The sequence below is a fragment of the Melospiza melodia genome, chromosome Z, assembly GCF_035770615.1.
Source record: "Melospiza melodia melodia isolate bMelMel2 chromosome Z, bMelMel2.pri, whole genome shotgun sequence".
Classification (NCBI taxonomy): domain Eukaryota; kingdom Metazoa; phylum Chordata; class Aves; order Passeriformes; family Passerellidae; genus Melospiza; species Melospiza melodia.
This window is the reverse complement of record NC_086226.1, coordinates 63842529-63855557: the sequence shown is the minus strand read 5'-3', so window position 1 is coordinate 63855557 and position 13029 is coordinate 63842529. Positions and strand designations below refer to the sequence as shown.

Genomic DNA, 13029 nt, shown 5'->3' with positions numbered 1-13029 from the left:
CAATTTCTCCAGCCCATAAAAATACATCTCAAGGTAGCACGTGCCCTCCAGCATGTCACTTTGCTTCCCAGCTACATCTGTGAATTTCCCAGTTTCCTTTTGTCATTTCATAGTGACAGAAGGAAACTGGGAAATTTGTCTATCTCACTGCATGTGTCACTATGAAATAAACAAATGCCATTTATTAAACACCTTTATCAGTTTTAAAAGTTCTTCAGAGACCACAATGGCATCCAGAGGGACATGGACAAGCTTGAGAAATGGGCCTATATGAAATCTCATGGGGTGTAACAAGACCAACCACAAAGTGCTGCACCTGGATTGTACCAACACAGGCTGGGCATGAGCAGATGCAGAGCAGCCCTGTGAGAAGGGCTTGGGGGTGCTGGTGGGTGAGAGGCTGGACATGAGCCAGCCATGGGCACTCCCAGCCCAGAGAGCCAAACGTGTCCTGGGCTGCATCCAGAGCAGCGTGGGCAGCAGGGCAGGGAGGGGATTCTGCCCCTCTGCTCTGCTCTGGGGAGAGCCCACCTGGAACCTGCATCCAGCTCTGGGCTCCCAGCACAGGGAGGACATGGAACTGCTGGAGTGAGTCCAGAGGAGGGCCACTAAGATGGCACCTCTCCTGTGGGGAAAGGCTGAAAGAATTTGGTTTGTTCAGACTGGAAAAGAGAAGGCTTTGGGGTACCCTAATTCAGATACTTGAAGGCAACCTAAAAGTATGGTGGACTAAGACTTCTTACAAAGGCATGTAGTGACAGAACATGATGCAGAATGGCTTTAAACTGAAAAAGAGTAGGTTTAAATTATATGTCAGGAAAAGAAAGCTCTTTACTGTGAGGATGGTATGGCACTGGAACAGGTTGCCCAGAAAAGTTATGGATGCCACATCCTTGAAAGTGTTCAAGGCCAGGTTGGATGAAACTCTGAGCATCTAAGGAACGGTGTCCCTGCCCATGGCAGGGGGTTTGGAACAAAATGATCTTTAAGGTGCCTTCCAACCCAGGTCATTCTACAATATGTTCAAACTGAAGAAGTTTTCTAAAGCTTGAATGAATAAAAAGGTAATTTTCATTTCTTTCTGCTTTGAAGTTAGAGTCACCTCATTTGCTCTAGCTTTAAAAAGTGACATGGGCATAGCACAAATCAAACATTTGCAAACCTGTATGGGAGCTGTGGTAATCTCTACCATGTAGAATCGTATTTCAGTGTTTCCCAAAGAATCTCATGTTTTGAAGAAGACTGTGAGATGTTCTACCTGCAAATTTATCGTCAGCTATTTCAGAGGACAGTTTTCAGTTTTAAAAAAAAAGGTTATTAAAAGCATAGAAACATTTGTTTATGGTATTTGTTTTTTAGAAAAATGATGTAGTAACTGAGGGAAAAGTATAGTCAGCATTTAAATTAAAAATAGTAGTTGGATCAAATTAATCTACTAGTATTCTGGTGCATTTGGAGGTTTATGTTTGGTTATGATCACAGCAAATTGAGATGATAGTTTCACCTCCGCTACTGAAATCTAATTTTAAATTAATTCCTTTTACCATTTTATGCTATTAGAGTCAATATGTAAATGTTTGCTGTGTGATATGACTAATAAAAAAAAAAGTGAGAGATCAAAACTGGGTGATTTTTCAAGATTTGATAATGAATATCTTAATTAAATGTTGTTGTAATTGTTAAAAGTGTAAAAGAAATGCCTGGCATTCTCATAACAGTTCAAAGTGCAACAAAAAGGAGATTGCAGGTTCCTTGCTCCTCCATATATAAAGGTGGAAGTAAAACTGAACAATGCCACAAAGTACATTCCTGTTTCCCTGCTGTGCTTTCAGCATTTTATTATTCAAACGTTAATGCTGAAAGTTGCTTTTTTGTCAGGTATTTAAAGGAGGAGAGAAAAAGAGCTGTTTTCTGTAGTATCTGTCACTAGGGAGCTGCTTTCAGAGCATAGGATTCGCCCAAAAGTGCAAAAGAAAGCAGACATGTGAATTATTCATAGTATATGAGGCAACAGGTTTTTAGGCACAGTCTGACAGCTGATTCCCTCATCTGCATCTAGACTTATAGTGCTTGCAAGACCATTGCTTTGGCATGTTGTTTTGATGATGGTATGTGGGGAAAATAAAATTACTAGGATAGCTGTATCTGTTCATCACTTAGGAGCTTGTCTGGTCCTGGAGTATGGAAAATCCAGTCTTCTGGCAACCCCATGAGCACCTAGCAGATATTGTACTATGCAACTTCCTAGAGCCTGTTCTGTAGTAATCGCTGTTCCTTGGGTATTTGAATGAAATCTTATTTATGTGTATTTTGGAGGCTTTTTCAACAAGGGTAAAGAACTGTTCTGTTACAATTATATCTTTCCATAATAAATTCATAGAATATGGAACATTGTGTAGGTAATGTTTGTGCTACAAAAATGTATTGTTTTCATTGTATTTCAGATGCTTCAGGCCTGCTCAGTCCAGCACCTGCCTGTCCCATATGCAGCATTTCCACCCCTCATTTCTAGTGACCCATTCCTTTTGCATCCTCCTCATCTCTCTACACACCACCCTCCTCACTTACCTCCTCCAGGACAATTTGTTCCTTTCCAAGCACAACAGTCACGGTCGGTAAGTAATGCTTCTTACCCCACTCTCAGTAGAACTGGTGGGCTGGATGGGCACATAGTACTGATACCTGATTGAGGAGACAAGGATTTTCTTTCAAATTGTAGCCGCTTGGTGTGAAGATGAAAAAATACTTCTGAAGTTCAGAGTTTCACTTCAGGTTTCGTCATTGCCTGTGCTGTTTGTCCATATGCTTTTACTTCTCTCAGAAAGATGGGTATTTCCTTCACCATTAGGTATTTCTTTCCCAGGAAGCAGACTAGAATCCAGAGGAGGTTGTGAGAGCGTAGTAGGCATCTCAGAAAAGCTTAGCAGAGAAAAAAGCACAATGTTGCTTTTATTTTAGTTTCTTTTGTATTACTTCATGATTAATTTTTAAATAACCAGTCCTTTCCCTAGGACATTTTCTTTACACTTACGAAAATTACTGATGTTGCTTAAGCAGATTTGGGTTCATGAAATGGACTATGCAGACATGGAAAAAATGTGACCCTGTGACCCTGTTTTGGATTTAGAGGGAAATCAGGTTTACAGTTCTGGCCTACCACTCTTTCTGTGTGGTTATCTGAGTACTTATCCATTTGTTTGCCCCGGTGAGTAGAAGATGCAGATATTTCAGTAACACAGAGATAGGATATAGCTTTATTATTGCAAACATTGCTGAGACTCCTTCATGCCATGACTCTGGTGTGGATAGGATTGTAATCACCTCATTACAGTGATGGGAGAACAGTTTCCATCATCCTAACAAAATGGTTCTTTGTGGTAGAAATCTTTGCGAGACTTAGCTTTAGAAAATTTATGGACTCAGGTTTTACCTTGAGTTGCTTAATTAGATTTTTAACAAGGCTTGCCTCTCTGCTTTCAGCTTTGCCAAAAAGCTTGCATCATAGTGATTTAAGAATATTTTGTTCTATATAGCAGAAAAATAGTAAATTCCTTTGGTTCCACAAGGTGGCTTTCTTAGCTGAATTTCTTGAAATGGTGAAATTCAGTATCAATAACAGAATGGTGTGTTTGTGAAACAGTAAGAATTCCTAGTTGTTTCTTGGGCATTTTAACTAGATTTGACAAGCAACAAAACCAATCTGGAATCCCATGCTTCTGAAACTTCAGGACTGCTTGTTAGCACTGCTTGCATGACCCTCCTAGGAAAGCATCTGCTTGCTTTCTGGATATCATTATCAGTTTCATCTGCTGGAACCACCATGATTCCCCTCCACTTTTCAGTTTTTCTGGCACAATTTCAGTTCTTGTCTATGGTTGTTTATTTTTTTCTCTCGCATAGTTATACAGTGAGAGCAGCCTGGCAAGAAGGAGAACAAATATTTGTCCTGAAAAATGCAAGATACAGAAAATTACAGCCACTCCTATATTTGCTAGATCGCATAAATTCCTGGCCTATATGCATGGCTAGCTGGAAAAGGTGAATTTATATCAAATGTGTAGTGTTGTCTTTGCTATTTTGGGTAGTGTTAATGACCTAGGAATTGCTCACAGAGTTACTATTAAATTGATCATGGCAGCACAGAATATACAGCTGGGACTGCAGTTCTTTATTCGGGAGAAAATTTCATCTCTGTTATTGCAACAAAGACTATCTCTGTTTCTTTTGTAGCCACTTCAAAGGATAGAAAATGATGTAGAATTGCTTGGAGAACATCTTCCTGTAGGAGGTTTTACATACCCTCCCTCAGCCCATCCACCAACGTTGCCTCCCTCAGCTCCTCTTCAATTCTTAGCCCATGATCCATTACACCAGGAGGTGTCATTTGGGGTAGTAAGTATTGTTTTCTATGCTACATTCTCTTTCACACTGCATTGACATTCTTGATCTTTATTCTGTAGTACCTTTTGTTGAAAAGTCATGCTTTTGCAATCATATTCCATTATTGGAATAGCTGTATATTTTGGTATTCTCTTTAAGCCTAAGTTAATCAAGTTAAGAGTAATTTAATGAGACCAGCAAATTATTTCCAGTAACATTATCTGCAGAGTGCAGCAGCATTTACTTAGAAAACTTTCCATGTCTTCACATAGTTCAGGATTTCTACTGCAGGTATAGGTTAGTACAGTTCAGAAAAATTGTTACCACTTTTAGTTAATTCTTCATCATATGTTGAGTCTCCACAGCTCAGGAAAGCCAGAATGCTTTAAAAACAGTTCTGTTTAAGCAGTTGTAGAGTGCTTCCATAATTTAGACTACACCATATATTATAAAGATAGCCACGTTCTAAAGCTTGATTTAACTCAGCTTTCAGGGGATCAACAGACAGTTCAACTGCAGCAGTACAAAATAAAATTAAAAGGGGTGCAGGATAAAGTCTGTGTTGAATTTTGTTGAATCATGTGCTTCTGTGGTGTGTCTAGTGGTGCTACTTCTAGGATCTTTGTCTTGTACTTCAATTTGCAATTATACTAGTCTTGAGATTTGTCATGGTTTTGTTGTTGTGGTTTTGTGTGGATCACTTTTTTAAAAAAACCAAAATACCGCCTCTCCTGCCTGTGTGGTGCTGGGAGAAATAGCTAGATCCCAAGTTTAGGTGCTGAAATTTTTATTGTCTGACACATTCATCAAGTTGTCAGTGGTTTATGGGCCATATTGTTATTTAAATTTTAAATAATTATTAAATTTTAGGCCCTGCAGCTGCAGAATCTGCAGATACTTTGTCTTCAATTATTCTTCTTGAAATCACTGAACCTAATCAAGTGGTTGCTTGCAGTTTTCATAAAGGTTCAAGTAAATGTCCACCATTTCAAAAAGTGATCAACTTCTCCTAATCTAAAGGTGTACAGATTTTCAGTGAAGTCTTCATGCACTATGAGACACTCTGGAGTCCAGGACACTTGAAAGCTTCTATAAACTGTTTGTATTTTATTCAGTGTGCTTGTTAGATAAATTAATTAATCATACATGTTTTGCTTGGAGTCAGACCTTTTCATTTTTAAGTTTGGTTGTTAAATCAGATAGGAAACATAGTTACCATTTTCTGCAGATCGTAGCACTTGTCCTCACTGATGCTTCAACTCTGTGTTGTTTATTGCGAAGGAGTAGAATAGAGACATATTACAAGTAACCATGTGACCTTTTATAAAGTAATACTAAATTTTTACAAAGCTTTATTTGCATTGACATTAGAATGGAATAGATGCATTTCTGATTCTTCTTCATTCAGTGAACACAATAGTTTCTAAATACGTTTTCGGATTGTAGAATTCACAAAGCAGTAAAATTAATATTTCATATGTCTAGTTTGAGACTCCAACCAAAAGGAACCTGGCTCTTTTGTATTGTTCTTATATTCATATGTTCATATTCATACATTAATTTTATGTATGACCGTGGCTACCTAATTATAATGTTTCTGTTGTAAAATTAGGGGATTTTAGGTTAATCATTGGGAGTGCTGGGCTCTTGTGCTTTCAAATTTCAAACATGTAAGAAGAAAAATGTGTTTGTAAAGGCTTAAAGTGTTCTTTGTTTCAAAAAAAAAAGTCTTAAGGCCCTCAAATATGAATTTAATAGGGATACATGAATTTTGAAAAAATTCAAAAACATTAATTGTAGAAAATACAAAACCAGTTTTTAGTAAAAGATTTTAGTAAAAGATGACAAAAAGCACCCTGATTTATCCATAGAATGAATGCATGGAAACTTTGGGCTTGAGTGTCTCTCTGTGTGTGGTTCAGCTGCAGAAGTTGTTCTGATTAAACCTTCTACATGCACCTGAAAGGCTTCAAGCCTTTAAGCCTAAATATAAGTATATACCACTGCTTCAAAGTTAGGTATTTTTAAAAGAGATTTTTTTTAAATTCTCATTTTTAAAGAGTTTTTTAAGGGCTTCTTTACTCAACTGCATATGCACAGCCCTTAGCACCTGAGCTTTTTATATTTAGAAGAGCTTCAGCAATTCATGTCCTGTTTCCCAAACTGTACTGACTGTAGACTAAACATACAAAAACTTGTAGGGATTTCTGTTGTATATTACCACTTTTTCACATTAATTGATATGGTTGTATATTATAGATGGGAATAGTAATTTCAAATTGAGGCTGAGATTCTGTTGGATTTTAGCAGAGGCAAAATTTTTTAAATAATGCTTTATTGAAAGTGAATGTCATTATTTCATTATTGATTAAGAATAGAAAATGTAGAATGATATGCTTACAGGCTGGCTAAGGTTGGAAGGCAGGTCATCTGGTCAAGCAGGGCCACCTAAAACTGGGTGTCCAGGACTATGTCCAGCCAGCTTTTGAGCATCTCCAGGAAGGCAGACTCCACCATCTCCCTAAGCAACCTGTGTCAGTACTCAGTCACCCTCAGAGTAAAGTGTTTCCTGATGTTCACACGGAGCCTCCTGTGTTTCAGTCTGTGCCCAGTGTCTCTGGTCCTGCCACTGGGCACCACTGAAAAGAGCCTGGCTCTGCCTTCTTTGCACCCTCCCTTCAGGTATTTAGATACATTGACAGGATCCCCCCAGCGAGCCCTCTCTTCTCCAGGCTGAACAGGCTCAGCTGTTTCAGCCTTCTTGCACACATGAAATCCTTCAGTCCCATCTTAGTGACCTTTGTTGGACTCTCCCAAGTATGTCCAGGTCTGTCTTGTGGTGGGGCGCTCAGAACTGGACACAAGTTCCAGTTCTGCAGGTTGGAGTTGAAGCTTATTTTTCTTCTTTCTTGCAGCCTTATCCACCTTTTATGCCTCGAAGACTCACAGGGCGCAGCAGATACCGATCACAGCAGCCAATACCACCACACCCTTACCATCCCAGCCTATTACCTTATGTGCTGTAAGTGAAAAGTACATTTGTTTGCTTCCATGTAGGCTATTAAGAAGTCAGAAAGCATCTTGGCACTTTTTATGGTTGGACTCTACCAGAGACCAGGCATATTTCACCTGTCTCAGAGGAAAACTTTGATTTATGTGTAAACTTTTCAGCCTACTTTTAATAACCAACACCACTGAGCAAGAAAAGATTTAAGTGAACAGTTTCGTCCAATGTAGTTTTGTAGGTATTTTGAGGTGCAGCAGCCTCTTGTTTCTGAACTCTTGGTAAAATCTTCAACATATTTTAAATCATAGTTCTATGATGCTCTTACAGAGGCATAGTTACACTGTAGGATCAAGTTAAAGGAGTCTTCATTTATGGAATAAATTAATTTGGTTTGGTTCTTGATTGTAAAACACAAGAGTGGGGACTTCTGTGATTTATTATTCTTTATTGGCTTGAGTGCTGCTCTGTCACAACTGTCACATTTCTGTTCTGCCTCTGAGTAGCTGTTTCTGGAAAAGATGTGAGACAATTAAGACAATTAACATTTAGGAATTATCTGTAGTGTTATGGTAGACTCTGGAAGAGAGTTTAGGTCTATGACATGTATTAGTCTTCTGTGTTCTGTACTGGAAGTAAGAATTAAATGTTTGGAAAAAAAGATTAAGTTTCTAGTGGCAGAGGGGACACTGACAAGGAAATAATCAAGGACTGGCACCAGATCTGTAGATTCTCTCTGTGCAATGTCAAACGTGGCATGAGAATGGCTCCAGAAATCCGATTCAGCAAAGTTGTTCAACTTTTCGTCTTGTAATCTGAGTAGTGTCATAGCTTCTTGCCTATTCATTGAGGACATGATGTGGCATAGTAACTCCTGATTCTACTATATTAGTGCTTTGAATTTGTGATTTCCATGTCTGTGGATGAAGTTTTGACCTATTGTACTACCTTGAGGGGGGGGTAAAAAGACTTACTGAATATACAACCAGAAAAACATCTCTCTGATCTCTCAGTCTGAAGGGATTCTGCTTTTACCAGTACATGAGAAAGTGAATTTGTGCTTGCCTTCAGGATGGGTTTGTCCGGTACAAATCCTATTTATCTTCACTTTTGTGGTTTAGGCTTGCAGAAGTTGCAAGACTTTCATGTTGGAGATCTAAATGGACTTAGTATTCCTCTTTGATGGTCTTTTATCCACTTAAGGAAATAAAGCATATTTAAAAGCCGAATGTCAATTTTTTGTCAGTTTTAGGTCTCCATAGTCTGTGATAATTAAAAGATGTGTTTTTGTAATAAAGCTGAGCTTGGTTAAAAGCGTCAAGCGAAGCACGCATGCAGTTAAAAAGCACTCCCAATATCAGTAAGTTAGCAAAAAAAATATTTTTCTGTGACTCTTTCACTTCAAATGTCTGGTCTTGACTTCAAACACAACATTTTTGCCACTTCTGAGAACGTGTTGATTTGAGAGGCATCAGAAAGGTTACTTTACCTCTGCCAGATGTTTCTGTGCTTCCCTTCAGCAAGATGCTGAACCTTATCCTTGTTTGCTCTCATGGTAGATCAATGCTCCCAGTGCCACCGGCAGTTGGACCAGCTTTCAGCTTTGAGTTGGATGTGGAAGATGGAGAGGTAGAAAACTATGAGGTTGGTGTGTGAACTACAACTGTCTTTAAAGAACAGATGTTAGCTCAAGCAATAGATAACATTTTATTATATTTTGCTTTTAATCCTGGTTTTGCTTTTCAAATAAATGTAGTGACTATGAAGACAGAATCCAAAAATGGTCCTTTCAGATTTTTTTGTAATACTGAATATTAGAAGCGTTTAGCTTTCTTTCTTGTCTGTTTCTCTCAGAATTCACCTTTCCAGGCTAGTAATCATTAAATTGTTCAACTTTTATGTTCTCCATGCTACTCTTCTCCTTTCAAAATGTAATTGATTTTAAATACCAAACAGAAGTGAAGCACTTTCAAAAGAAAAGGGTAAGGTGCTGGTTTTATGAGTGTAATTTTCAGAGTAGTTTTAATATCATAGGAATAATTAAACATATTTATAAAATTACCTTACTGCCTTTTCATCTCGCCCTCTGGAGGGGATGGTAATTCACATCTAGAGATGCAGAACCCTCTTCAATATCCTAGATAATTATGGGGCTGTTCCGACTGTTGTTTCTTTGCTGGTTCTGAAGCTAATGGATTCCATTTGATTTCTCTTGAGTTAGTCATCGTTAACCCTGACTTCTGCATCTCTTTGCCTGTGCTCTCATTAAGATATCTGTGTAGTTGCACATCTTCAGTTTAACAATGAGTGCTTCTTTAATAACTTCTGTGGTGATTCAGAAACAGTAGTCTCTTGTGAGAATTTGGGCCCTAGGTTCAGTAGTGTAAGAAATCAATACCATTTGCAGCTTTCATGGTATCTTTTTCCTCAATTGATTGTCTATTACACTGATGTTGTTTCCTATGCCCCTCATGAAGGAGTGTGAGTTAAATACATGACAGATTTCAAATTATATACATGAAAGGATTTTAGTTGCAACCATTGGCTTACAGAAAATTAACATAAAAATGAGCAGCCAAAATAGCACGTAAAGTTTGATGATATGTATTTGTTTTCCAGATTGAGGCTAAAGTCTCCATATTTTACTTCAACTAGCCCAAGACACAGAATGGGAATCATAAACTGTCCCATTAAATTTATGGTTTCTCTCACAAGACCAAATTCACATATTCTAATGAAGGAAATTAGTTGACAATTTCTTTCTGACAATTACCAGCACTGTTAATTTCATAGCAGGGTGAGGTGATCCCTCAGAAGTGAATTATTTATTCAGTCACAGGACTAATTGAAAATTGGGTTCTTGGATGAATCTCAATCCCTCTGGGATGGGATTTCAAAACCACATCCTCTTGGGAGGTGAGTTTTGAAATCCCAGAGAAAATAACTTACATCATTACAAGGACGGTTAAGCTCTGAAAGACTTTCTAAGGAGCTTGTATTGTGTGGGAGAACTAAGGTTCTAAACATTTATTGATAGCAGGGTGTTTTGTGCTAGCAGCTGGTGTAGTGAGATGTGATGGTAGTGGCCAGCACTAATGGAAACAGAGCCTGTTTGATCAGTGAATTTTTATATGTCTGATTTCCATGTTTTGCAGGCACTGCTGAATTTGGCAGAACGTCTGGGAGAAGCCAAACCACGGGGATTAACAAAAGCTGACATTGAGCAGCTTCCATCCTACAGATTCAATCCAAACAATCACCAGTCAGAACAGACTTTGTAAGTATACAGTGGTCTCTTTCAAGGTTCCATAATTTAGGTGGCCTGATTTTAATTTCTTTAACTTGCAGTCACAGCAAGGTAGAAGAGCAAGAATACCTGATTTGTGATGTGAAAGCACAGTAAATTAAAAAAAAAAAAAAAAAAAGAAAACACCCATAGAATCCCTCAGTCAGTTCTCAGTTTCCATTGTCAGATGTAGATCACTGTAGCTACTGAAGGAATAAAATAGCTACTGTGTTGCAATCATACCTCTAAGGTTTTATATGGAATGCATATTTGTTGTTCTTATATACCAGATACATTTGAACTTCATTGTCTTTTTTAGATGTGTCGTGTGCATGTGTGATTTTGAGTCAAGGCAGCTACTTAGAGTCTTACCCTGTAACCACGAGTTCCATGCCAAGTGTGTTGATAAATGGCTGAAGGTAAGAAAATGTAATCCTATCTTAGATGAAATTGATTATGTAGTTTTGTAGGAGAGGGTGGGGATATTTTGCTGTTATGCTTAATTTCATCTTGTTTTGTGTTTCTGATACTTAAGAAGCCAGCAGAATGGAATCACTGCCTACGTATTATATTATTCTAATAATTGATGAAGACTGTTTCTTCATAATATTTGGCACAATGGAAAATTAATATGAATACAGTTGTTCCATTGACAGCTCTTACTGTCTTCCATTTGCTTAAAACAGTAACTGTGCATTTGAGTATTACACATTAAAGAAGACTTGAGAAAAAGTAAATAATATAGGAGATACGATACAGAGTTTGTTGATGATGGTGGCTTCAACTGTTTTACATAGCAAGAATGAGTACCAACAGATTTCCTTCCCCACTTTGCTGTTAATGTTGGTTTCTGGGGCAGATAAAGTGGGTTACATATGTACATTTATGTGTATGTATATATAAATAAATGTAATATATACAAATAGAAGCTACAGTTTTACAAAATAATTTACCCATCCAAGAGGATTTGAGCAAAATAGAAAGGCTCAAGAGTCAGGACCAGCCAGGAAGAGTACTTATTAAATAGCAGCTGTGCAGAAGGTGAGAAGAACAAGAAATACAAGTAGATTATGGCAGACATTTCTACAGGCTACATTGAGCCAGATCTACTGCTAGCAAGGTATTGATTCCCATCTTGCCTCAGTTTTTTGACTATTTTATTCTATTCAGCTTTAATCCATTTAGTCTGTCATGTGGAACATTGGAAACTGCAGTGATCCTCTCTTGATATGGTCCCTAGAAAATTACAGATGGTGTTTGTTGTTTTGGAAAAAGAAATAAAACTCCCTTGCCTTTATGGCATGATAAATACGGCATCATATCTTAGGCAAGTGCTAAAATATGCAGTGCAGAGAGTGAAAAAAGTCAAGTCACTATTCACAGTATTTTTTTTCCTAAGAAGATACCAAGAATAATGAGAAGGATTTGAAAAAATGGAGTGTCAAATTGCCCTTTAGCTACAGTACCCATAGTAGTCTAAGTCTAAAGCTCCTACAAAATCTAGGGCCAGTGTAACTGTTTGTCATGCTCTTACTTTTTGGTATAAATGGTTCAAAAGTGTTTGAATTCACATACGTGCATAAAAATGAGCAAGAGTAATCAAAACACCTCGTTTTTTTGTCATACTAAGAGGCTGCATGCACACACTCCACATAATATTATTAGTTTTTCTCTGCTAGATGTATGAAGTTTTATTCACTTAGTACAAATTAAGACTAGAGTCTGTATGTATCAAAGTGGTGTTCTTCAGTGTTCCCCTTCTCAATCAGCATCCACACTATATGTGTCAGTCTTTCATTGCATGAAACTCTCTAAGTCAGTTGTGGTGGGGACAGTGAGAATCCAGGGATAGTATTCTCTCCACTTTATGGAAAGAAAGAAAAAAAAAAGAAAATGTCACTTGACATAGCTTGTGTGATAGTGGATGCTATAGGTTTATTATGTGGATTTTTTTAAAGACAGTTCATTCCAGGCTGTTAATGCAAAAAAAATATATATACCTCTGATCCGTAGAACCCCTGATCTGCAGATTTCTGGAAGTTAGAGGAACACATCAGGAAAGTATCATACGTGTTTATCTTATTGTTCTTTCCTTACCTGACATCCCACTCAGGAGTTAGACAAGCATGTGGAGCTAGTCTCTTTTGGACTCAGTATGTTACTTTAAAAGTTAAAGGGTTAGTCCTTTCAATTGAAAATGCCAATAGAATTTGGAACTGCAAAGATTTTAGTTTAGTCTGTTTTCATAATCGTAGTGTATTGTTCTAGTAGTGAAATAGTTTTGCTGATGTGCCTGTCCCATCATAGAATCTGCATTTTCTAACAGATCTTCACCTGTAGTATTTTCTAAAGGTTGTCC

The 13029-nt window shown here is 37.8% G+C and overlaps 1 protein-coding gene across 3 annotated transcripts in view; it reads left to right on the top strand.

The window, feature by feature from the left end:
* Positions 1-13029, top strand: part of RNF38 (ring finger protein 38) — a 114286-nt gene that overhangs the window by 94757 nt on the left and 6500 nt on the right. For all 3 annotated transcript variants that reach the window (XM_063181466.1, XM_063181468.1, XM_063181469.1), the window contains 6 exons: positions 2445-2615; positions 4231-4392; positions 7296-7402; positions 8944-9028; positions 10540-10661; positions 10990-11089. In XM_063181466.1, the coding sequence (XP_063037536.1) occupies positions 2445-2615; positions 4231-4392; positions 7296-7402; positions 8944-9028; positions 10540-10661; positions 10990-11089 (747 nt within the window). The remainder of the gene's footprint in view (positions 1-2444; positions 2616-4230; positions 4393-7295; positions 7403-8943; positions 9029-10539; positions 10662-10989; positions 11090-13029) is intronic.